At 41.8% G+C, this 25,094-nt stretch overlaps 1 protein-coding gene across 5 annotated transcripts in view; it reads right to left on the minus strand.

Annotated features, from left to right (window-relative positions):
* The window catches only part of SOX5 (SRY-box transcription factor 5), a 371,094-nt gene that overhangs the window by 316,121 nt on the left and 29,879 nt on the right, over nucleotides 1-25,094 (minus strand). The window contains exon 1 of one of the 5 annotated variants that reach the window (XM_064155969.1): nucleotides 3,226-3,313. The exons of 1 other annotated variant lie outside the window; for it this stretch is intronic. In XM_064155969.1, coding sequence (XP_064012039.1) covers nucleotides 3,226-3,248 — 23 coding nt within the window. In that variant the 5' untranslated portion in view covers nucleotides 3,249-3,313. Of the gene's footprint in view, nucleotides 1-3,225; nucleotides 3,314-25,094 lie in introns of those variants that run through there. 3 more of the 5 variants (XM_064155972.1, XM_064155968.1, XM_064155974.1) reach the window with 3 other exon arrangements.

The following is a 25,094-nucleotide window of genomic DNA, read 5'->3' on the forward strand; positions in this document are numbered from 1 at the left end:
CTGGTTTTGCATCAGGTCCATCCCCACTCCAGATTATTTTATTTTAGGTACAGCTTTATCTTAGTGTTTCTTTACACTGACAGCTACAGGGCCTCTTTGTTGTCTGCTGGAGTAGCCTCAGTCTGCACACAGTTTGAAAAAGAAATTTAAAAAATGGACAGTTTAAGAAAAAAAATAGTCACTAAAGTATCCATGGATATATCCATGGATAGGAACTGTACTGGAAATGATTTAAGAAGCTAACTGGATTTCAAATTTACACTTTCTTGTTAAGGTTCTGAACAAAAAATGTTAGGAAAAATAGGAATCTGTTGCTCCCAGTCTTCCCCTGCCCCCCCCCCCCCCCATGTTCTTTTTGCACTGCAGAGATTTTACATGGAATGCCATGTCCTGACTGAAGCCTACAGCCTCACCTTACAGGCAGTCTCCTTGCTCTGCCTCCATCCCGATCAGCCCGATTACTTTCTGACTGACAGGCCTGCTTACTGTCAGTGCCCATCCAGTCCTCAGCCTCTGGATGACAATGCCAGCAGGAATGTTCCTCCTCGGTGCCATTTCCAATGACTGTTATGAACATGTAAATGCCTGACACAATATAACTGACAATGAACTGTATGAACAGTTCATACAGATAACCAACTCCCATCAAAAGGAAGTTACCTCCCTTTTCCCCTGCTGCACGTGTGTAGGAGTAGTTGGTGAAAACCAAGTCTCTTCTGAGCAGGCTACTGAAGCTTCTGAGCCTGGATGTCCTACAAGCACAAGTTTGATGTATTTGTAGAAGCAGGCAATAATCATTAAGCCTAACTCCAAGTTCAGTGAAGTGGAGATCTTTCTGCTTTAACCCAGCAGGCCTTTCTGCAAGTCTCCCAACATAATTCTTGCAGGTCTTATCACTATATTCTGATCACTTCCCCAATAACTATTATCCTTTTTTAAACTTCTTCATGGGACAGTGTTAGAATCATCAGATTCTGTCTCTTATTTCTAATCTGCTTTTCCCTATAGCCTGCTTTTACTAAGCCGTGTGGCAGGGATTCTGGGTTTAAAACAGATTTGCGTCCATTGACTGTTGTAAAAGAAGCATCAATTAAAAGTGCAAGGGCATCTTGGAATAATCCACAGCACCTAGTCCTGTGTTTTGCAAAGGTATTCCAGCCTTCCTCTTATGATTGTGAGGTTTGCTTTGGTGTTTGAATCAAAATTCTCCACGTCACATCTGTTGTCTTTCAGTGCTATTACAAATAGTTTACTGCACTTTTGCCCTAGCACTACAGCCACACTCAGCAAACCAGCTCAAGGTCTTTGACCGTGGGCATGACATAAACATACAGCTCATTTCATAGAATCAACTAGGTTGGAAGAGACCTCCAAGATCATCTAGTCAAACTTATCACACAGCCCTGTCCAATCAAGTAGACCATGGCACTAAGTGCCTCGTCCAGTCTTTTCTTGAACACCTCCAGGATAGTTGTCCTTCATTTTATATACTCCACTGGATTAGAGAAAATGTGAGCATATAAAACAATTTCAAATACTATTACCAATTCTGTTCACTTTGCATTAGAAGAGCAGTGAAGATTTAGGTCTTCTCTAAGAAATATCCTCTATCTGTCATCATAATTAGACAACGCATACGCACAAAAGGTAACATTCTAATGCTCTGTAAATCGCGTTTCGATTTTATGCATTTTTTAGCCTGTATAATAAAAAGAATTTGTGTAACTGCTATCTAGTAAATGTTTCCAAAACATAGATGCTGAAATGTGCAGTTCCAAACTTCAGCATGAATTTGTAAATATATTCTCTTTCTGCTGTACCACACACAGGGTTCCTACATTACAGATACAGTCTACAATAAGATTAATACAAATTAATGTTTATCAGATGCACTCTCCTGATATTTAACTTGTTATACATGTCACTGGGAAGATCATACTGTAAATTAAGCAATGGTTCCAATGACATTAAATGCATCTCTGTAAAGGATGGAGTTACAAACCACGTTGCTATCTTATACCTTGCACAGTGAAACCATAATCAATCAGTATGTAGAGCTATGTTTCATTTATGAAGTTACAAAAGCATGTCACACTCCTTCTTTTTAATGACATTCTGATGCAGTTCTATGAGTGATTTTCCATTTTTGAGTAAAAGCAAAACTAACGTTGTGTGCTTCTGTCAAAGCAAAGAGCTGAAATTCTACTTCCAACACACAGACTTCAATTTGGCCACTATCACAGAGAAATAAATACCTAAGTATGGTATAAAACAGACCAATGCCTTGTTGTTATTGCTATTTCTATGGAGGCTTAACTTCTGCTACTCATCTCTCATTACATGGGACAACTAGAGGCTAGAAACACTGCTTGAGTAGCACGCTGAAATCCCCTAGGAATGCTTCTGCAACTTATACAGAGGAAAACTGAGAAAATACTACTGCAGTATTCTGAAGCACAACTCTCAGAATATCTGGGGACACTCTTCAAAATCCCTAATGCTATCTAGGTACAGGATTGACTACCTTCTACTATCAATTAGCTTCTAAGCAAGAGAGATTTTCAACAGCTGTCATCAAAGTATAGTCAGAATATAAAAGAATCAGGAATGGGATCTAAAAACCCACATTCAATCAAACAACCAAAACTGAAAAAAAAAAGCGACCACTGGATTGAGACAAACATTAATTAAGATTAGAATACGAAGAAGTTTCTCAGGAATGTTTATAAAAGAAAATTTATGTCATAATTTTTCCTCTGCCTGGAGAGGATCCAAAGCTGAGCGTCTCTTCTCTTGCCATATAACATTGTACCGAATCCAGACTGCACATTTGGTCACCCGCTTTTCCCCTTAAATAACACTTTCTATTTCTGATGTGGCTTTTGTTTTGTTTTACAGAGTTTAATTTCTCTTTCTCTGCTGATGTATTTCCCTTCTGCCATTATTTCAGAGTTGTGTAAAAGTAATTAGTGACACGATGCCAATGGCTGAGCCTCACAAGCAACCTAAATATTTTGATTCACTGAGAATGCACTCCATAATTTACAAAGTGCCTGACCTCTGTCCAATAAATAAAATCAAATAAATTAGATAACTTCTGCATGTTAACAGCCTGAGACATTCAAAGAAAAAAATGTTGAAATGAGGGAACAGTGAATGTTGGCACATCGGGTATCAGAGATGGTCTTTTGAGGCTTTTTCAGAAAACAAAAGTCAGATACATACCTTTTTAGCATTTGACCCCACATGAGCAAGCCTGTCAGCCAAACCTCTTGATAATTGTGTGTAGTCACTGCCCTTTCTTAAGAGCAATGTGGTTCAAAGTGTGTGTCACAGGTGAAACTTGTTTTCTAATGAATTGAGTGAGCACTGGAATGGCAGCAGGTGTCTCCACAAGTGCAAATCAAGTGGAAAATAAAAGGAGTCAGAGACACCTACCTTGGTTGGGTTTTTGTTTCTGGGTTGTTTTTATTTTTTTTACATCCCCCCTTTTTGGTTGGTTGGTTGGTTGGTTGTTGTTGTTTGGGTTTTGGGGTTTCTTTTGCAGCTTAACCATAAATTTCTCAGAGGGGTGCCAATATTGCAGTCAAAGCTCAAACCTGCTATATGCAGTCAGGACAATCCTTTGGCACAAAAATAACCATACAAAGCTTTGAACCTAGAATGTCTGAAAGTGTCATGTTTTTTAGGGTGATTTGTGGGTTGTGACACATAGGGTCACTTTAAAAAAAAGCCTATGGCATTACCAGGGAGTTGTGTTTACTTGCATGAAAAAGGTATACACAATCATCATCGAATTTAAGTGAAAACTCTGCCTCAAACACAGAAACCGCAGCCTGCTTCCCAACAAGAGACACTTCTCCACCACGTTATGTCCTAGATGTTTCTAAGCAAGTGAGGCTCAGATTAGACAAGTGTTCTATAACAAGAGAGGGAAGTTTATTCCTGTGCCTCAGCTCCTTCTGGCCACTTTAATTCTGGTCTATACATGACTTCATAAAACATTGGCCTAAGCATAAAGTGGCTTCAAATATAAAATCATCTAGTTTTCAAAACAGAAAATCAGGCAAGCACATCACCAAGTTTGATACCAGGCGTGAAGTACCAACCAAGACACACCATGACACCTCCCCTTCCTTCTGAGGACCACAGCTGATCAGTGCAGGCCTAGGCACCTCTGGTTGAAGCTCCTGGATACGCAGGCTAAGCCAGATATACAGAGCCTGCTCTGTTAGAGAAAACCAACTGTTAGAGGGATAGTCTGCAAAGACAAGGTGAGGGCAGCTTTTTCATGGCTACTTTCAACATCTTGTATTTGGACACATAATGCAGACATAAACATGGGAGTCTTTTATTTTATTTCTATAAGGAAATACTTTCTGAATCTGGACCAAAAGTGAATTGCAAGTTGCATAAAGGACAGTTTTTTATTTTGTATTTGTTTTCATCTGTCTGAATGGTTTTCTGGTTTTGTAACTGTTGAAAAAGTAAAAAGGAGTAACCAATCTTCACTTCCTTTATTTCATAAACTCCTGGGTTTATTATTTATCTTTTTTGTAACCAGTCTCAAAGCTTTTTTGTCATACAGAAGCCAATCTATTCAAGATTAACATTTGCTCTGCTTTCCTTAGAATTTATTCTCTTTCTGCTACACTATCCATCAAGTAACCTCACTCATAAATAACTCAGTATTACAGGAAGGGGCTTGCTACTAACATAACCACTCTGGTATTTTCAGCTTTATTTGTTAGGACGTTTTCAACAACTGGATATTGTCTTTGGACCATTCCACCTCCTTTAAGTATTCCATAAGAAAACATAGGTCATCTTCCCTTCCACTACCATGTGGTCAGAGTTATGCTAGAACAGAGCAGACAGCATTGTCACATCCATTTTCCTGCCTGTTGTGCAATATTTTGCATTTGTCAGCACCGTGCCTGGATAGCCAATCTGCTCATCTTCCTCTATGGAGTCCTCTGTCATCTACTCTGGCCCTGAATTGAATGACTCTGCCTCAAACACAAATGTTTCTGTACCACTGGTCACAGCTATTTTCAATCCATTGATACATCAGGTGACACAACACCTCCAATGCTCGAACTTCAAATGCCCCTGTTGTAGTTTTCCTACATCAAATATTGACAATATACTTAGTTCTAGCTTCTGTTCCTCAGGGTATTATCTAATTCTTGAAAGTACTCTTATTCCACAATCACTTTTCTAATAGACCCTTGTGAGGGTCTTAAAAAAAACCCACAATACTCTTTAAAAGAAAAACATAAATGTAATGATTGTCTTTTACTATTTGTTGACAAGCTCAAGGAATTATCATTAGACATCATATGCTGATGGATAGCTATAGTAACATAATACTCTTCTATATGTCTCCCAATTTTATTTTTTATTACTTTTTCAACCAATTTATCAAGTATGCAAAGAAAATTCATTAGACTAATTCTCAGCATCAATTCCACTGTTCAATTAAAGAGAAGTGGAAAAATTGCTTTCTCCAACCTTACAGGTTAGAAGCCAATATTAAAGGAGAGACTACATATTGAGTTAGCAGCCTTATTTGAGCTCACCATCAATTTTCAGTGACACATTCTGATCTGTCTAACTTTACCTGGTACTCTTGCTCTTTATTTGATGGGTTTAGCATCTGCTTTCCCTTTGACAGTAGCTAATCCTTAATGTTGCAAAAGAATGGCTACAGGTTAGATTTCCCTGTTAAGTCTGCTGTGATAGAACATGACAAAGAAATAATTTGTTCTCTCAGCAAACCTTTTCTCCTCCTTACAATACTAAGGAAAAAAGCATTAATGGTTATTCTGTGTTACAGTACAGTTACAGTTAGAAAATATTTAAATTTGCTCCTTGCAATTTCAGATGAACCCATGCTCAAGACACTATGCTTGTTTTGGATGGGGTTCTCCTGCATTTCTAACAAGCAACAGTCATCCTCCAGTTTTAAGCCACACCTGTTTCAATAGCACACTTCCCTTTCCTAATGCTGTGCAAAAAAAGTCTTCAGGAAACTTGGAACCAAGTCCACCATCTAGATTTGATAAGGCCTCAGGAGTCATAAACTTTCACCATACATTGATTTACCAAAGAAACCTATAAAATCAGAACCTGTCTTTTTCAAGGAGGTATGAAATTGCATCAGCTCTCTGAGGCTGAGGAAACTATAGCTTCCTGCGTCAGGCATTTGAGGCAGGAATTTTGTGAGACTAAGCCATCATGTAAGAGCTTTTATGACAATCTGCACATGGTTGGACTAGCCTGTATAAGGAGAAACACAGTGTTGTTTAGTAATGATCCAACTGCCTGCATTTACAAATCTGATTGTAGAAAGGAGTCCCACCCCTGCCTACATAAGCAGTACCAAGGCAACAGACCCATTACATATGCTAAACATCATGTGGACAGCGAATCCCATGCATCTTTGTTGCATTAGCCTGACTCCCCATAATCATTCATTGCACAAACTGAGGAGCACCTGTCTAGGACTTTCAGATATTCAGCATCGGTTGCTGAGGAGTGAGATGCTGCTGAGATGTGTCTGGCCATCCCTAAGTCTCATAGATCACTGCACAAAGCAATGAGGCAGTAGGTAATCGCTGAATGCCACAGCACATTGCCCAGTTCTTTACAGTTTGCATGTCTAGAGAAGCTTTCAGACTTACCACATTTAGAGTCAATTACAACACAGAAAAGGATCTCTGTAAAGCAACACATGCAGGTCTCATGGCATCATTCTAAACTGGAGGCTGAGACTGATCATTTCCATTCCCATATCAGTGAGTAACACATTTACACATTGCACATTTAGACTACAGACAACTCTTACTCCTAGAGATCTAAAACATATATATAATATTTGAAGTCATCTCTCTAGCAGTGTGATCATATTCCTTGTGCTTATGCCTTTATTCACAAGTAGTTATGTAATTGTCATTGTTCTCTCAGTGTTTAAACACACAGACCCGAATGAAAGAAGTGTTCATAGAAAACATTCTGTTTGGGTACTGTGATCCAATTCAAACATCTAAAACCCATAAACCTTACAAAAATCAGAAAAAGATAAGTGCAAGTTGTCTTCATGAATATAAAGAATCTATAAAGCCGTCACTAGGTGGGTCCATAGCAATGGATTAGACTTTGAGAGATGTTAACAGGCAAAACATTAATGCTTAAAACAAATACAATGCAGACCAAAAGAGTCTGGAAATGAGAAAGTAAAGTGGGAGAGATTCTCTCCTCCAACTGCAGAGCCATCGGGCCTGGAAACCAAAGGGATGAGAGGCTGTATTTTGCACTGGCTGCCCACCCTTGTTGATGCTTTTATTAGGAAGAGTACAATACCAACTACAACTTTACAAGTTACTCATGCTTCCTGGTAAGTAGGTCCACATGCTCCTGTAAAAGTAGTAATTCTTCTTTCTGTAGGAGTATGGTTGAGGATGAAAGAAGGTATTTTTACAGATCCAAATCACTGCATCCTCAAGCCAAAGGAGGAATGTTCCTAATTCTTTGGGGCAGTGAGTGGAAAGGAAAGTGTAATTTCTTAAATTACTTTCCTCTTCAACTGCCATAAGAGAAGGGTGTGGGTTCCAGGCAGAAAACCCATTATTTTTGGTTTGGTCACATTTATTCAGATCTTGCCGAACTTCAGCCAAGTAGAAAAGTACCTCAGCATGGCCACCAAGACAGCAAGGAAAAAATAACAGGTATTTTTGCTAAGCAGAAGCTCATATCAGCACACGAAGATGATGGAAAGTGTGGGCGGATTATTTGGTTCCAGCTGGCTCCACATCTTACAGTAAGGAAATGCCATGATCTCTGACACGTTCATATTAGCAAAAGTCAAGCAAAAGATTATGGGAAAGCTTCCCATTCCATTATCAAATAATCTGGGGGTGGGACAAGGATGGGTGACTATTAGGTTCTTTCTGTCTAAGCTCTCGTGAACTGCCTATTTTTATGACCCTTTTAGTGTTGAAAGCGTTGTCTGAAATAAAGACTGATCTCAAAGGATGTGAAAGCAAACCTATCGTTAGACTATTCAGAAAATGTAAAGCAGAAAGAAATGAACCATTTTTTTCATCTGGTGGAGCAGCAGGTCTAGCTTACTGCCTAACAATAGATCCTACAGTCTGGAGAACACCACCAGCTCTAATGCGCACTGCCCATCCAGGGCCACCAACCCCTGCCATAGTGCTGCCATGAAGGGCTGGCCTCCAGCTCCTCACAGCCCTGCCCTGTCCACATCTTGACCTGGCTTCATCCTGGTACCCCATGCCTGGAACACCTACACTGTTCCTGGCCAGGGTGGTGGGACAGGCCCTGGTTGCCAGGCACTGCCATGCTGACCTGAAGTGAATCCTCATAGCTCTTGCCTCTGTTGCTACCCTGATGATAGGCCATACAATGTCATCCACCTGTGACACAACCTAAAACTGAGTGTCAACAACTAGACCCAGAGGAGGAAGAATGAAAGGCAATGCTTACAGCTCTCCGTGCCAGTTCAGTGATTAAGAATTCTTGACTTTACCACAGAAATGGAGAGGCTAGGACTAGTTCTCCTCTGCCTGAAGGCTACAAACTCACACCCTGATGCTCCTACAGACTTGCTCAAACCACCAGGGTTGAATCTGGAACTAACAACCAATAAAATGCATCAAGTAGAACTTGCTACAAGATGCAGAAACCCTCATTTTGATGGGAAAGCTAAGCAGCATGATGACAACCCACTAGGCAGATAAGGTATGCAACAAACAAAATGGTCCTCCAGCTTCCAGATTATCTTCTATGGCCTCTTCCTTCATTTTACATTAAATAGCAATGGATGAAATATTAGAAATGCTTAATTACTGAAACTAGGAGAGAAATCCTTCTACAGCCAAATGAGTCTTTTAGTCTTTCCAGCCAGTTTGAACAACTTCACTAAACTAACTTCACTAAACTAACTTCAGACTCTCCCACATTTTGGTCATCAGGTCACGTCCCTCAGAAGCGTGAATCACACATCTGACCTCCCTGCAGCAAGAGGAGAGACTAACCCCTTCAGCGCAGCATTTAATTGTGGATTTAATTCGTGGAGATGTCTGAGGAAGACAAATGCTACACTGTTCATTTCTACCAAGACAGCAGCACTTCTGAGTCCACTTTATTTTAAGTTGAAGATCTCATGCAATTGGAAAGTTTTGGCACAATCAGGCTAGACAGAAGCTAAGAAGAGGTTCTTGGGATCACAAGATTTCATTTAGACACTTAGGCTCTGTCACTGTTCACTTTAAACACTTGCAGATCTGAATCTAAGTGCAGCTCCAATTAAAGAGAACAAGATATTCCCTATGTAAAGAAATGGATGTGGTTGGAATAAAACTCCCAGACAGGAAACATGCTGGAAAGATATGTATACTGAAGAGTTTCAACCTGTTATTTAGCAATCTCTTGAACTTAATGTCTTTGTTTCCTAAAAATACACATTTGCTATAACTTTAATATCTGCTGAAAGCCATTCCAGTGTCCAAGGAGTAGCAACAATTAATTTTTGTTAAGTCTTACTGTCAAACCAGACTAGGATATATGCAGAACTTATTCTTTCAGTACATTTAAACAATAAACTCGGCCAAGCCAACATAAGGTATCAGCACTGTGGTACGAGCTAAGTACTACTGTATCATCAGGACACTCTCAGATAGACACTCTAAAGACACTTAGTCATTTTGGAGCACTTTTGACTATAAAATGAAACTTCGTTTATATTTATTTATTTCAACATGTACTACCACAAATACATATCATGTAAATCTCCAGATATATCTGTCTCTAGTTAGAAACTGTAACTGAGGTAAAGATGAGATGCCTAACAGTTTGAACAGGTGATCATAAGGTGGGCATTGCCCAGTTTATCATCCCAATGCTGGTCCAGCTTCTTTCAGATCTTTAAGGTCTCATCAACTCTAGCTTTCCAACTTCAAAGAAAGCATCTATTTTGTGGGGCTTCTAGGGGAATCAGCTACCTAGTTTTGTTTGTTTGCTTTAATATAGTGCTTTCAAAATATAGAATGCTGCAAAAGTGCACAGATTTCCTAAAAGAAGTGACACTGGATATGGGCTTTTCCTTTGATGAAATGGTTGTCTCAACAGCCATGATTTCTCTCACTGATAAACTATTTTCTTTGAATCACTGCTAGTATGTTAATTAACTTATCTAATAGATGGCAAGGATTCATGGAAACCAAGACAGAAATTCAGATTAGAGGTGGATCTGTATGGGGCTATATTCCGCATCTTCTTCTGGAGTCACTTCATCAATTACCTGTTACTAAAAAAAGACAGAGGCAGTGCAAGGATGGAATATTACTTAGTGGATGGCCTGGAAGTATCATGAACATTCATTTGAGGAAAACTCAGTGTATGCTCATACTTAGTTTGCACCCTTTGGGATTTATAGATGCTCAGAAGAGATAACAGTGGTGCCTATGGCAGCTGATAAACTACCTGGTGTGGTATTTGGATTTTGGTGACTGGTGGATTTTGCTATTTGGATTTTGGTGAGTGGTGGATTTTGCTTAATATGCACGTTAGATGTCCAAGATCTTGAGTAATGCTGATAAACCAGAAAAGCCTGTGATGCAAATATGATGCATTTCATGTCAATATTACTGCAAAAAAAGCCTCTGATCTAATATTGTATATTATTTGCTTCCAAATAAGCCTGAAAAGAGAAAAGCAGGAAAGAAGACAAAAAGACTAACAAAACTCAGAACTTTTAAAGTTCTTCAAAAAGGTTCTCTTCAAACAGCAGTTCAAAGTATAGTCTGCTTCTTATTTTATCCTAAGTTGGCTTATCCATCCACCATAAGGACTTCTTTGATTCCTGTAAAACAACTGTGTGTTCAGGAGGGTGTCTATTCTGAAAATGTTTCTATTCATAAAAACGGTCTTGCTGAATTCTAGCTCTCCAGTATGTTTGCAACTCAATGTGAGATTTACTGGCTGACAGATAAAAGATGTCTTTTTCAAGCAGCAGTCCTGAACACTCAGTAAGGGATCATAAAATCAATCTGGTTACCTAGTGGCTCATCCAGCAACAACAGGAATAGACAATTTGTTCACTGTCAACATGTGGACAACTCCATCACCTTTGCTGCCTTCAGCGTGTCTGTACAGCCTTGCAGAAGAGTCACATTCAGATGCCTGCTCCTGACACACAAAACAAAGGAAGTCTCATACCACTGTTCTCTGAAGCTGCTGCTCGTACAGTGTGGAGCAGGGGTCGGCAACCTTCCAACAGTGATGTGCCAGATTGTAATTTTCTTTCCCAAATTAGAATTTAAGAATGCTGGCAGGAACTTTGCAGGAGCCAACAGACGCTGCCTTTCAAAGAGGCAACATGCTGCCAATCAGCTGATTGGCAGTATCTTGCCTCTGTGTGAGGCAGGGGCTCTGGGCTCCCAGGGAATTAGGATCTTGATAGGAGCCAGCGCCTCTCAGAGATACCTCCTGCTCTGGCCTTTCTGTGTGCCATTCTAAATCTGCCCTGTGGTTTGGATGCCACAAGTGGTCAGCTTCTAGCTTCTATCCTAAAAATCTATCCAGAATTCAAGGCCATATCCCAGCCTGGGCACAAAATCTAGCATGGAGGCAAAGGACCAAAAGAAAATAGCAATCAGTGCTTCCTGAAACTTGCACAGTCGTAGGAAATAATAGAAGCTTCCTCAACCTGAGTTTCCATGGAGGGGAACATGGACAATTCCAGGGCCCAAACAAAGACTTCAGAGAAAAATTCAGGTGAAATAATTACATATGCCCTGGGAAATGGTTCAAATTCAAATACATTGTTCACTTTCAGGAACTGACAAACATTTTCAGTCAGAAAGTAGCTACAATCTGGTTGCAACATACTGGTCAGGGTAGAACAGATAACTGCAAGTAATTCTGCATATTTTAGAATCAAAACTACTCAAGAAAGCAAATACTAATTTTTGGGGGGTTGTTGGTGAGACAGTTACCTGAGTTCAACCGAGACACAAAGCATATCGCTACTTTTCCCTTAAGAAGCTGTTAAAAAGGGACAAAAGTCTTCCCACCCCTTTCAGCTTTTGAGTGAGTAGCTGTCATATTTTGAAGGCATATGAATTGTATGCATAACAAGCAGCACTACTTGTCAGCCACAGTGAAGGGATCTGAGCCTAGAACCACACTCTTCTAAATTCTGCACTTTTCAGCCAAACTGAGTCATAATGCAATTGACAGAGCTGCCACCATTCCTCTTTGGGGCATTTAAAAGCAGTGCTTGCTACTTCCCATCTTCCTACTTTTCCACGTGTGCTGCAGCTCACCATTTTCTGTTCAAATAAGTGGCTGTAACTTCTGTGCCACTTTCAGTACTTTGCTAGCATTTGTTCAGTAAATAGTCTAATTTTGCTGAGTTGGTAGCAGCTGAGATTGTTAGTGATATATTGTACCAGCATTACACACACTGTCACCTGGCAGGATGATTGACTAGAGTCTGAACGTTGGCAGAACAGTGTTTTGCAGTTAGTTTGGCATTCCTTTATTAAGTTCAGGTTAGATTCACTTAAGGAATGAGCTTGCGCAGCTATGCCATGTTTTTGACTTTATGTCCATCATGATGATTAACATTCTATTTGAAAAGATATCCATAATGAAATTCTTACCTTCTTTTCTCAGCCCAACATCAAACACACCTATCACTGTATTCTGTTGAAGCAACCTAAATTCCATTAGTATAATTTTCAGAGACAGGATCTTTCCATGCTCTGCAGAAGTCCAAAACCTTCTAAATATGAGTGTATATTTTTAAGGTTAAAAAATGACACATGATAAACCCCCTCTTTTTCTTTGCCTCTGTGTTCCTTTAATTCAGTGAGCCATCCAAGGAATATAGGAAATTTTGAGCGTCAGCCTCTATGCCTTTGCAGTTATCAGAACAGAGCTACTGTAATGGTGGTGCCTAGGAACTTCAGCCACCAATGGACAGTAGCTGCTTCATAAACACAGAAAAAAATCATAGTTCCTGCCCCTGGCAGTGTGCAAGTTATGAAACCAGAGGCAGCAGTTAAACTGGAGTGGGATGGAAGCAATGAAATACATTTGCTCAAGATTATTATGCAGCAGTCTCAGAGACCTATCAAGCTTGTTTAGACATTAAGACAAACTATCAGTCTAGCCACAGTTCCAATGGCTTCATACATTTCATTGCCAAGCTCTGCAGACTACCATTGTTTTGTGGTTTATTGCTTAGGAATGGCTCAACTGTACCATTTCACCTGCAGTAACAGATTTCCATCCAGGGCTGCCACTGCTACTTTGAAAGGTAAGAGACTGAAAGGCCCAGCTGTGCTATGAAGCAGTTATGAAGTAAACTTATTAATCCCTACAAGCATATAAATTGTCATGCCCAACTGCAGTGCAATTTCTCTAGTATATTTTACTCCCCTTCTGAAATAAGAATTTCTCTTGCTCAAGCTCCCTTACAATATTTTTTTTTCTGAAGTATCTAGGGATTATTTTAAAAAAAGCCTTTAAAATCTAAGTAGAAGATCACTCTGTAGTATGCAAAAGTGCTTAGAGAAGTAGTGCTTAAGCACCTTTTAATATCCCAGTTGACAATTTGATGAACCTCTTAGTGCCTAAATATCTCATGCACTGACCTATCATGCTAAAAGAAAAAAAAATGCTCAAAGCTTCCTCCTTTTCCCATACACAGCTCAGTGCTTTGTGACAATAACAAATCCTTTTTTCCCTTGGTTAAATCTGGTAGCAGCCAAGTTTTCCCTTTAAGTATTTAATTAATCTTATTGCCAAAGTATTCTTCTTGAAGCCTTGATAAAGAGCTACTTAGCACTCAGAATTAAAATTTATGGGAAAGAATGCTTGGATGGGATTTGTCTCACCTACCATTACACATTTTCAGCATAACTGTTAATATCTAAGCTAGGCTCCATTCACAGTAAGCAGAGTCTCACAGGACAGAATTCATTTGACCCATTCAAAATAACTATGAAAGGATTTGGTGAGTTAGCCTCAGAAGTACCTGTATCTCTGTTTTGGTCAGAAAAGAACAGAAAACTAACTTCAGTTCAGTGTCTGTTTTGAAGACACCTGAAGCTACCTAAAATAGATTGCATCACTGTCTGGAGGTTAAAACAAGATGCTGATGGTCCAGTTGTGTGAATTCTTTCCTTTCTGTCATTAACTCCAAACGTGACCACCAGCAAACCATTGAACTTCTCAATGTTTCAGTTTATGTACCTATAAAAAATGGTATATTAGAGTGCAATTACATTTTATATACACTGTAGAGTCATGGGCAAAAGCCTGGCTCTTGAAAGTGTGCTGAGAACCTCAGAGGGAATATATTAAATATGTGTAAACCAAATTAAAGAGACTAACAGAGAATGGGGGAAACAACTGGCAGAGTTGGAGCAAGGAACAAAAGAGATTAAGTTACACTTGCTGCATTTAAACATTGTTAATAGCCTGTTTTACAAATGTTTAGCACATTGCACATGTTCAGGAGGTCTTATATTTCGAGGTGGATTTTCTCCACAGCATGGAGAAGCAAAGACCTTAGTTAAACTGTCATTTAAAGTTAAGGAGCATGTGCAAACTAGGACAGGCTGTTGTGGCACTAAGTCTTGCAACGGTGTAAATGAAGGTCTTGTTACAGGGTACTAATCTTCTCAGAATTCTTGTTAAATACGGATGATTGCAGGTACTTCCAAACAGCCAGAACCACTGAGGTTTGATTTGCTAAGCCTGAGAGCGTTGCTCCCAATGCATTTTTGCAAGTTAGTTAGAAAAATGAAAAGGAAAAATAAATGAGGGTTAAGATGGCCATTTGCATGGTTTAAGGCTGTTGGGGTTTGGGCAGCACTGTGTGATTTGAAATGAGAGAGCAAGAGGGGTAACATTAGGACACAGAGAAGGATGTGAGATAAGGAGTGCAGCTTCAAGGAAAACAATCTTGAAGAAGTTGGCAGAGAAGCTGCAGAGTTAGCTGAGTGAGAGGACTAAGGGGGGCAGCCAGTCACGTTTGCTGCTAAGGCGTATGGACAGCCCATATTCTGCTATGTCACCTGCCAGAATTATACACCTTCTACTGGCACTCTATAGGAGCATTGCTTTTGACTGCAATAAAGGTTTGACCTATGCATCACATTGGTGTCTCAGCATCACTCCGGGCCCTGCACAGTCTAGGCAACCCTGGCATAGGGCTTACTGGAATAGTCTATTAAGAGAAATTAGATCATTGGTTGTAAAAAAAAAGTAATGAAAAAGTCTATGTCACTCATTGGTTTTCTAAACGGTACCAAAAAGCCAAAGTATAAACATCTCTTTCTTCTTTGCTCTTGGGCACTGGCTCTCTGCTTCTCTTGCTAACCTCTTCAGCTAACCTTGGTTAACCAGATAACAGGTGAGCCTTGCTGGCTGTTTTCTGTCTGGGGAGAGAGAGGGTGGCATTGGGCCACTTCTGGATTCTTTCTTTGTCGGGGGGAGGAAGTTTTATTTCTGGATTATTTAAAACTTGTATATAATTGTAAATACATGTAAATATATTGTGTATATATGCTTGTAAATTTAGCTTTGCTGTAAATATAGCTTTTTCTTACTTTCAATCCATCTGAGCTGTTCTGGTAAATTTCAGCTGGGGGAGGGAAAGTTCCCAACCTACCACAATGGATTGCTTTCTTCCCTTTTATCACCTGAGACTAAAGGAGATGTTTAAGTTGTTAGCCAGGACAACACGGTAAATTTTATTTCCAGACTTGGCACTCTCCCAGTCTGTGTCTGGAAGCAAATGGTTAATGCTCCACACACAGCCAGAGGTGCTGTAAAGGAAGGAGGAACTGAGCACCCGAGATGATTATAGCTGAAAACATGACTCTAATGTAGGGAAATAATTCATATTTAAATAATTGATTATTATCTACAAAGTTATCATTATAATCATGTTTATAATGAATGCATGCTTTACCAATTTGAAATAACTAAGTATTCTAATCTTAGCAAGCTTAAAGAAAGTCTGTTAATGAGATAAGAATATTTTCCCTTCTGCATATGTATTAACTGCTCTTTTTCAGTTCAGAAAAGATGCTTGCAAATGGGATTACTCTTGCAGATTCACCAGTGTGAGTGCAGGTACTATCAAGAGGGGAGAGTGTGGGGGAAAGTCTAGGCAGTTGTAGGTTGGAAATTGTCACTGCTGCTTCAAACTGCAATGTCCAATCTAAACCTCCCCTGGCACAACTCAAACCCATTTCTTCTCATCCTATTGCTGGTTACTTAGGAAAAGAGACCAACACCAGACTTACTCTAACCTCCTTTCAGGTAGAGAGCAGTAAGATCTCTCCCAGTTCAATGACATCTTCACTTCTTATTTCATTAATTCCTGAGGCTGATGTTGCATGTGGCAGTAAAGGCATAAGAGTTGATAGGCTGGTAACTACTGCAGCATCTGAGAACTGTCTGGAGGGAACTGGGGCTTCTCCCTCCTAGAAGGTGGCAGGACCATTAGCCCAGCTGAAGTGCATCTATACCAATGCATGCAGCATGGGCAACAAGCAGGAGGAACTGCAAGCCATGATGCAGCAAGAAAACTAGGATATAGCTGCCATCAGGGAAACATGGTGGGATGACTCACATGCTACAGGGTAAGAATGAAGGGGAAAGCAACAAGGCAGATGTCATGGTGGGAGTCTGTTCTTGAGTGCCCAGTCAGGATGATAAGATTCATGAAGTACTCTATAAGCAGCTGGGAGAGGTTTTATGATTGCTACCTCTTCTTCTCATGGGAGACTTCAACTTCCCAGATGTGTGCTGGGAGTATAATGCAGCAGAGAGAGGATAGTCCTAGAGGTTCTTGAAGTGTGTGGATGACAGCTTCCTGACACAGCCTTCGTGGAGCCAACCAGAGAAGGTGCCCTCCTGGACTGGCTGCTTGTTAGCAGAAAAGGACTTGTAGGCAATGTAATGCTTGGAGGCCACTTTGGGCTTGGTGATCATGAAGGAATAGAGGTTTTGATTGTTAGAGAAGTAAGGAGGAGAGTTAGCAGAACTGCCACTTTGGACTTCCTTTGGCTTAAGAGACTGCTTGGCAGTGTCCCTTGGGAGGCTGTCCTGAAGGACAAAGGAGTCAAGGAAGGCTGGACACTCTAAAGCAAGGAAAAGACCATCCTCATGTCCTGAAAGACAAGCTGGTTGGGAAGAAGGGCAGCCTGGCTGAATGGAGAGCTTTGGCTGAAGCTCAGGAACAAAAGGAGAGTTTATGGCCTTAGGAAAAGGGGACAGGCTGCTCAGGAGGACTGCAAAGATGCAGTGAAGCTATTCAGGGAGAAAATTAGAAAGGTCAGAGCCCAAATAGAACTCAATCAAGCTATTCTGTAAAAGATAATGAAAAATGTTTCTATAAATACATCCACAACAAAAGGAGGACTAGGGAGAATCTCCATCCTTTATCAAATGCAGGGGGAAACATAGACTAAGGGTGAGGAAAAGGCTGAAGTACTTAATGCCTTTTTTCCCCTCAGTCTTCAACAGCAGTAGTTATTTGCTGGGTATCCAGCCCCTCAGGATGGAAGACAGGGGTGGGGAACAGAAGGAGACCTCCCTAATCCACGAGGAAATGGTGAATGAGCTGCTGAACCACCAAGACATACACAAGTCTATGGGGCCAGATGGGCTACACCCAAGAATGCAATGCTAAAGGAGTTGGTGGATGTGCTCACCACGCCACTCATGATTTATCAACAGGCCTGGCTAGCTGGGGAGGTCCCAACAGTCTGGATATTAGCAAATGTGATGTTCATCTACAAGAAGGGCTGGAAACAAGTTCCAGGGAACTACAGACCTGCCAATCTGACCTCAGTGCCAGGGAAGGTCATGAAACAAATCCTGAGTGCCATAACACACCATTTATAGGACAATCAGGCAATTAGGCTCAGTCAGCATAGGTTCATGGAGGGCAGGTCCTGCCTGAAGGTCTTTTCCAACCATAGTGATTCTGTGATTCTGGTGCTGTTCTCTGAGTTTCCTCAGTGGAATTTATTTTTCATTCTTCCCAGGCAGAGTACAACCTTTCATTTCAACTGAAACCTGCACTATAAATATCAACACTGTAGTCACTTAGAATCCTCTGCTTACACTGTATTAGGTGTTAACTTCCACCACCAAATCAATGGAATTTAGGAATTTAAATCTCTTTAAGGATTGAGGATTAGGTCTAATAAAATGAATTCTAAAGATATTATACTTTGAAACCAACTGGAAAATAAGAGTCGCCAGAGGATATTCCAGCTTACATTACAAACAAGGCCTCAAGTGTTGTAAATGTCATCTGGTGTTGGTAAACCGCTACTGGTGCAGCAACATCATCTATACACTTAAGGTGAACAGCCTGACACTTGACAGGCAGACCTCTTTCCCATGTGCAAACCTCACAATTGTGGTCAACAGACGGATTCAAATTCAACATTTTTGGCTTGGGAAGGTGGAAGATTGACAACAGGTATTTTCCTGGATGTCAATTCAGGACCCCTTCATCTGTTTCCCTAAGAGCTTACATCAGTGCATGGAACTGTTTTCTGTACAGTGGTGATAAGAAAGAGCACCAGTTCTTCCAATCTCAGGAACCTGGGCTAAACTGCATTTACAACGGCATGTAGAACTAGGACAAGGGGCAATGGTTTTAAACTAGAGAAGGGGAGATTTAGACTGGATATAAGAAGTTCTTTACTATGAGGGTAATAGAACACTGGAACAGATAGCCCAAGGAGATGGTGGAGGCCCTATTCCTGAAAATATTCAAAATCAGGCTTGATGGGGCTCTGAGCAACCTGATCCAGTTGGAGATGTCCCTGCTTACTGCAGGGGGGTTGGACTACATGACCTCTAGAGGTCCCCTCCAAGCCACTGCATTCTGTGATTCTATTCTGAAATACCAGAGTTAAGCTCTGGCCGCAGGTTCCACACTGCACATGGAATCATACATGTGCATGCAAGAGAAATGGAAAAGCAGTGGGAAGCCAGGAAGCAGAGCCATTTCCACTATCACAGCCACTCTGCCTCTCCTTGTGTCTTCCTCTCCTATTTTATGAGCTCCTGCAAAGAGGAAGCCTGGGAACAGGCCTCCTCAAGAAGCAGTGCTGCTATGGAGTCCAGAAATATCAGGAAACAAAACAGAAGCCCTGGGGTCTAATAAACAACTTGCAGTCTCTGTGGACTTTTATTCACTTAGGATGATTATTTTAACAGCATCCAAAAGGCTAGTTTATATACTGATACAGGCTACAGTAGCAGGGATTATGCCTTTGCCTCCATAGTGAACATATGGAGAAGCAGTACCCTTCAGTAAGGTCTGTGGAGACACACAGAAGACATGCATTAGACAGGTCTCAGGCTCACAGCCAATCCTTCTTCCAGCTTGGTAAGGAAGTCAGATACCTTGTGCTTTCCTTCAGTTCATAGTAATAAACTTCTCCTACTGCTTGGATTTTACACAGCATAAAATCATTGCTCACATGAAGAACAGTGTAATATCGGTGTCCTCTCTCAGCCCAAATGCATCTTAGACATCTTAGGGTCTGCTAATTGGTAGCTTGTCACACCAGCCCTTCTCCTAAATAATAATGCTCACCTTCAAATACCCTTAAAATTGTCTTTGAAAATGAGTTCACATTACTGCCATTGTTAGTTCAGAAGATCTATCCAATTTCAGGTTTTTCATGTTTATTAATTAAAAGGTGACTGAAAATGGCATTATCAAAGCCTGCATTAAATTGCTGTCTTTGTTTTATGATGGTTAGAGGTCTCCAAATGGAACTGAAAAGGCCACATGTGCTACAATTATTGTTTTTTTTTTTAAGCAGACACCACTTTGTCATCATATACTACATTCAAAGCTAGAGGCCACAGTCAAACAGACTAAAGAATAGCTGCCTTTTTTCTCTTCCAAATTACTGATATGTAAGAAAGGGGACAGAGTAATTGTTTAATCACTGGCACATTGCTTTAAATCTAATTCTCAGCACACACAGGGAAAACACAAATGGATGGAAAGGGCACTGAGGCATTTGAGTTGATTGATGGCAGGTCAGTGACCAGTGCACAATAGTTTAGATATAAAACACAGCAAATTAAGAGCATCACATTCCAAAAGCATGGCATGAAGCTGATCTCAACCAGAGAGATGGCTAACACTATTAAAAGGTGGAAATACCAGCTGACGTGCACACTCAGGTGAAGAGTGTAATATTATATAATAGATTGCACTGGCAAAGAAAAGGTAGGAAATTGAGGATGGGGCATATTTTTGTGACTCTTCAGAGCATTTGCTTTGAAGCAATATTTGCTTATTTGAATAAATATTATGCTCTAGAAGTTGACCTTTTCAGGGGGAAAAAAATGACAGTGTAAGTCATGAAAAGCAGTCCCAAAGGCATCAAAGAATACAGGCAATCCATCCAACTTTCGAGCTAAATTCCTATATATCTGTACAGGGTTAACCCTCCAGGAGGAGTGACCTTGAACCTGACCCTAGGTGGTCTTGACCCCTCCCAGGGGTGGGTCTGAACACTGACAGGTGATGGTTAGCCCACTCCCCCTTCCTGTCTAAAGATCCATAAAAGCAGGGGGGACTTCCTGTTCTTGCTCTCTCTGTGCTCCCTGCCTCCCTGCTTATTAGCATCACCATCCTGTTCCTGGTTCTTTTCGTTCTACCACGTGGCCATCACCCACGAGGCAGACAAACCCATTGCCATCAAAATCTGGTTGTATTTACACACTTTGAATCTTGTTTTCCCTTCCCTACACCTTTGTAACTTCCCTACCTCACATACATTTAATTTATTGTCAAACTTTTCTTCTATTAACTTCCAAATCAGAGTGAAATTATTTATTTGAAGCATCACCAGCTGGGGGGAGGCAATTGAAATAAATCAGTTGCCCCCTCGCATCAGAACAAGTATCCAAAGGAAAAAGAGGAGGGTAATTGTTATTGGTGATTCCCTTCTGAAGGGAACAGAGGGCTCCATATGCCAGCCAGACCCCTTCCACAGGGATGTCTGCTGCCTCCCTGGAGCCCGGGTCAGGGATGTTACCAGGTGGCTGCCTACTGTAGTGCAGCCCTCTGATTACTATCCCTTATTAGTTATACAGGCAGGAAATGATGAGGTTGATAACAGAGGGCTAAAAGCTATCAAGAGGGACTTCAAAGTGCTGGGAAAAGCAGTTGAGGGAGCAGGGGCACAAGTAGTCTTTGCATCTTTTCCCTTAGTCACAGGTTGGAATGCAGAGAGGAATAGCAAAGCATATTTGATGAACAAGTGGCTCAGAGCCTGCTGCCTCAAACATAACTTTGCATTCTTTGATCTTGGGGAACTTCATCTTGCCACAGGTCTGCAAGCAACAGATGGGGTACAAGTGACACAGAAGGGGAGAGGGACCCTGGCACATGAGCTGGCTGGGCTTGTTGAGAGGGCTTTAAACTAGAATGGAAGGGGGAGGGGGTTAAACATGACAGCACCAGAGATAAATCAAAGGGAATTGAGGATGGTAGGCTAGAGCTAGGGGTAAAAGCAGCAGCCCAGCTGAAGTGCAGTAAACTAATGCACACAGTATGGGTCACAAACAAGAGGAGCTGGAAGCTCTGGTGCTGGAGGAAAGCTATGATATTGTCACCATCACTGAAATGTGGTGGGATGGCTCACATGATTGGTGTGCTGTAATCAATGGCTACAGACTCTTCAGGAGAGACAGGCAAGGGAGAAAAGGCAGAGGAGTCACTCTGTATATTAGGGATGCTCTGGATGTCATGGAGGTAGAAATTAACCATGATCAGGTTGAGCTAATATGGGTGAGAATTAAGGGGAAGGCCAACAAGACTGACATCCTGGTAGGATTCTGTTACAGACCACCCAGCCAGGAAGAAGAGGTTGATTTATTACTCTTTAAACAACTGGAGGCTGCCTCAAGATCACCTGCCCTTGTTCTGGTGGGCAACTTTAACCTACCAGACATCTGCTGGGACTTAACCACTGCAGAGAAGCAGCAGTCTAGAAGGTTTCTAGAGTGTGTGGAAGACAACTTCTTATCCCAGCTGTTACGTGAGCCTACCAGGGGGGCAGCCCTGCTTGACCTGCTGCTCACAAATAGAGAGGGGCTGGTAGGGGATGTGGTGGTTGGAGGCTGCCTGGGGTCCAGTGACCATGAAATTATAGAGTGTGCAATACATGGAGAAACCAGGAGGGGATCAACAGAACCTCCACACTGGACTGCCCAAGGGCAGACTTCAGCCTATTTAAGGAACTAACTCAGAAAGTTCCTTGGGAAAAAGCCCTTGAAAATAAAGGGGTGCAGGAAGGTTGGACCTGCTTCAAGAAAGAACTCCTGAAGGCACAGGAGCAGCTGTGCCATTGAGCCAGAAGAAGAGCCGATGAGGGAGGCTGCCAGACTGGATGGGCAGGGAGCTGCTGAAGGAATTGAAGATAAAAAAGAGAGTATATCACCTCTGGAGGAGAGGGGAGGTGTCCCAGAAGAGTTCAAGGAAGTTGCTAGGTCAAAAGCCCACTTGGAGCTCAGGCTGCCATGGCTGTTAAGAAAAAAAAAAATGTTTCTTTAAATATCTGAATGGCAGAGAAGGGCCAAGGACAACCTCCAGTCCTTGTTAGATAGAGAGGGGAACATAGTGACAAAGGATGAGGAAAAGGCAGAGATGCTTAACACCTTCTTTGCCTCAATCTTCACTAGTGGGACAGGTTGTCTCCAGCACAGCTGGACTCCTGAAGTGGTGGATGGAGGCAAGGACCAGTATAGTCCCCCTCTAATCCATGAGGAAGAAGTAAGTGACCTGCTGAGCCACCTGGATCCTCACAAGTCCACAGGACCAGATTAAATCCATCCTAGGGTGCTGAGAGAGCTGGCAGCTGAGCTGACCAAGCCACTCTCCATCATTTATCAACAGTCCTGGCTCACTGGAGAGATCCCCAAAGACTGAAAGCTGGCCAGTGTGATGCCCAACCACAAGAAGGGTTGAAAGGAGGAGCCAGAAAACTACAGACCTGTGAGCCTGACCTCAGTGCCAGGCAAGGTCATGGAACAGGTCATCTTGAGTGCCATTGCAAAGCACCTACAGGATGGCCAAGGGATCAGGCCCAGCCAGCATGGGTTTAGGAAGGGCAGGTCCTGCCTGACCAACCTGATCTCCTTTTATGATCAGGTTACCCACCTGATGAACATGGGGAAGGCTGTGGATGTAGTCTACCTGGACTTCATCAAAGCCTTTGACACTGTCTGCCATATTAAGCTCCTGGCAAAGCTGGTAGCTCATGGCTTGGACAGATTCACTCTCAAATGGGTCAAGAACTGGCTGGAGGGCTGGGCCCAGAGAGTAGTAGTGGGTAGTGCCACATCCAGTTGGCAGCCAGTCACTAGCAGTGTTCCCCAAGGATCAGTGCAGGGCACAGTCCCATTCAATATCTTTATTAGTGTTCTGGACCAAGGGATTGAGTCCAGCATCAGTAAGTTTGCAGATGACACCAAGCTAGGAGCAGGTGTTGATCTGCTGGAGGATAGGAAAGCCCTGCAGAGGGACCTGGACAGACTGGATGGGTGGGCAGAGGCCAATGGGATGACATTTAACAAGGCCAAGTGCAGGATTCTACACTTTGGCCATAACAACCCCAAGCAGTGCTACAGGGTGGGGACAGAGCGGCTGGAGAGCAGCCAGGAAGAAAGGGATCTGAGGGTACTGATAGATAGTAGCTGAAGATGAGCCAGCAGTGTGCCGAGGTGGGCAAGGGAGAGCCAATAGCATCCTGGCCTGCATCAGGAACAGTGTGGCCAGTAGGACAAGAGAGGTTATTCTGCCCCTGTACTCAGCACTGGTCAGGCCACACCTTGAGTGCTGTGTCCAGTTCTGGGCCCCTCAATTCAAGAGAGTTGTTGAGGTGCTGGAATGTGTCCAGAGAAGGGCAACAGAGCTGGTGAAAGGCCTGGAACACAAACCCTATGAGCAGAGGCTGAGGGAGCTGGGCTTGTTTAGCCTGGAGAAGAGGAGGCTCAGGGATGCTGGGGTTGTTTAGCCTGGAGAAGAGGAGGCTCAGGGGTGATCTCATTGCTGTCTACAACTACCTGAAGGGAGGTTGTAGCCAGGTGGGGGTTGGTCTCTTCTCCTAGACAAGCAGCAACAGAACAAGGGGGGCACAGACTCAAGTTTTGCCAGAAGAAGTATAGGCTGGATGTTAGGAGGAAGTTCTTCCCAGAGAGAGTGATTTGCCATTGGAATGGGCTGCCCAGGAAGGTGGTGGAGTCGCCATCCCTGGAGGTGTTCAAGAAAAGCCTGGATGAGGCACTTAGTGCCATGGTCTGGTTGACTGGATAGAGCTGGGTGCTAGGTTGGACTGGATGATCTTTGAGGTCTCTTCCAACCTGTTTGATGCTATGATTTGGGTGTGCTTACCTTTTCGTCTCTCTACATCTAATTCCTTTCTTTTGGGAAAGAAGGGGAAAGAGGGAAGGGCACTCTATAAATTGATATTTGATTCTATCAATTATATTTGAGTCGCTGGGAATTTAAATTAGAACCAAGACAATTAATTTGGTGCCCAACGTGGAGCTAGGTAGAAAATAATTATTTTAGACAAGATTTGGAAGTTAAAAATGTGTGTTTTGAGAGTATTAATAATTCAAGCATTTGGATAGTTATTTTGGTCCTGGATTTATAAGTTCATAACATATCATGTTTTCTGGATACTGATTGATATGGTATGGGAATATTTTAATCTGTTACCTGGATGAGCGTGTGAGTATTTATTGGATTCTGTTGGAAATTTAACTGGTTTTGGTAATGTCTCTGAAACATGGAACAACTCTGAGAATGTGTGCTGGGACATAGAAGGTCCAGATATTTGGGGGGGAAAATGATACTTCCTAGCAATATTTTCATTGTGTTGAAATTTGATTCAGGGAGGCTTTATTGCAGTTTTAACCTGGACCATGTGCCAGCCACAGCCATTAGGACTTTTAGTGAAGAGATAAGAAGAGGGAGAGGTGGCCCACCA

The sequence above is a fragment of the Pogoniulus pusillus genome, chromosome 15 (genome assembly GCF_015220805.1).
Source record: "Pogoniulus pusillus isolate bPogPus1 chromosome 15, bPogPus1.pri, whole genome shotgun sequence".
In the NCBI taxonomy this organism is placed as follows: domain Eukaryota; kingdom Metazoa; phylum Chordata; class Aves; order Piciformes; family Lybiidae; genus Pogoniulus; species Pogoniulus pusillus.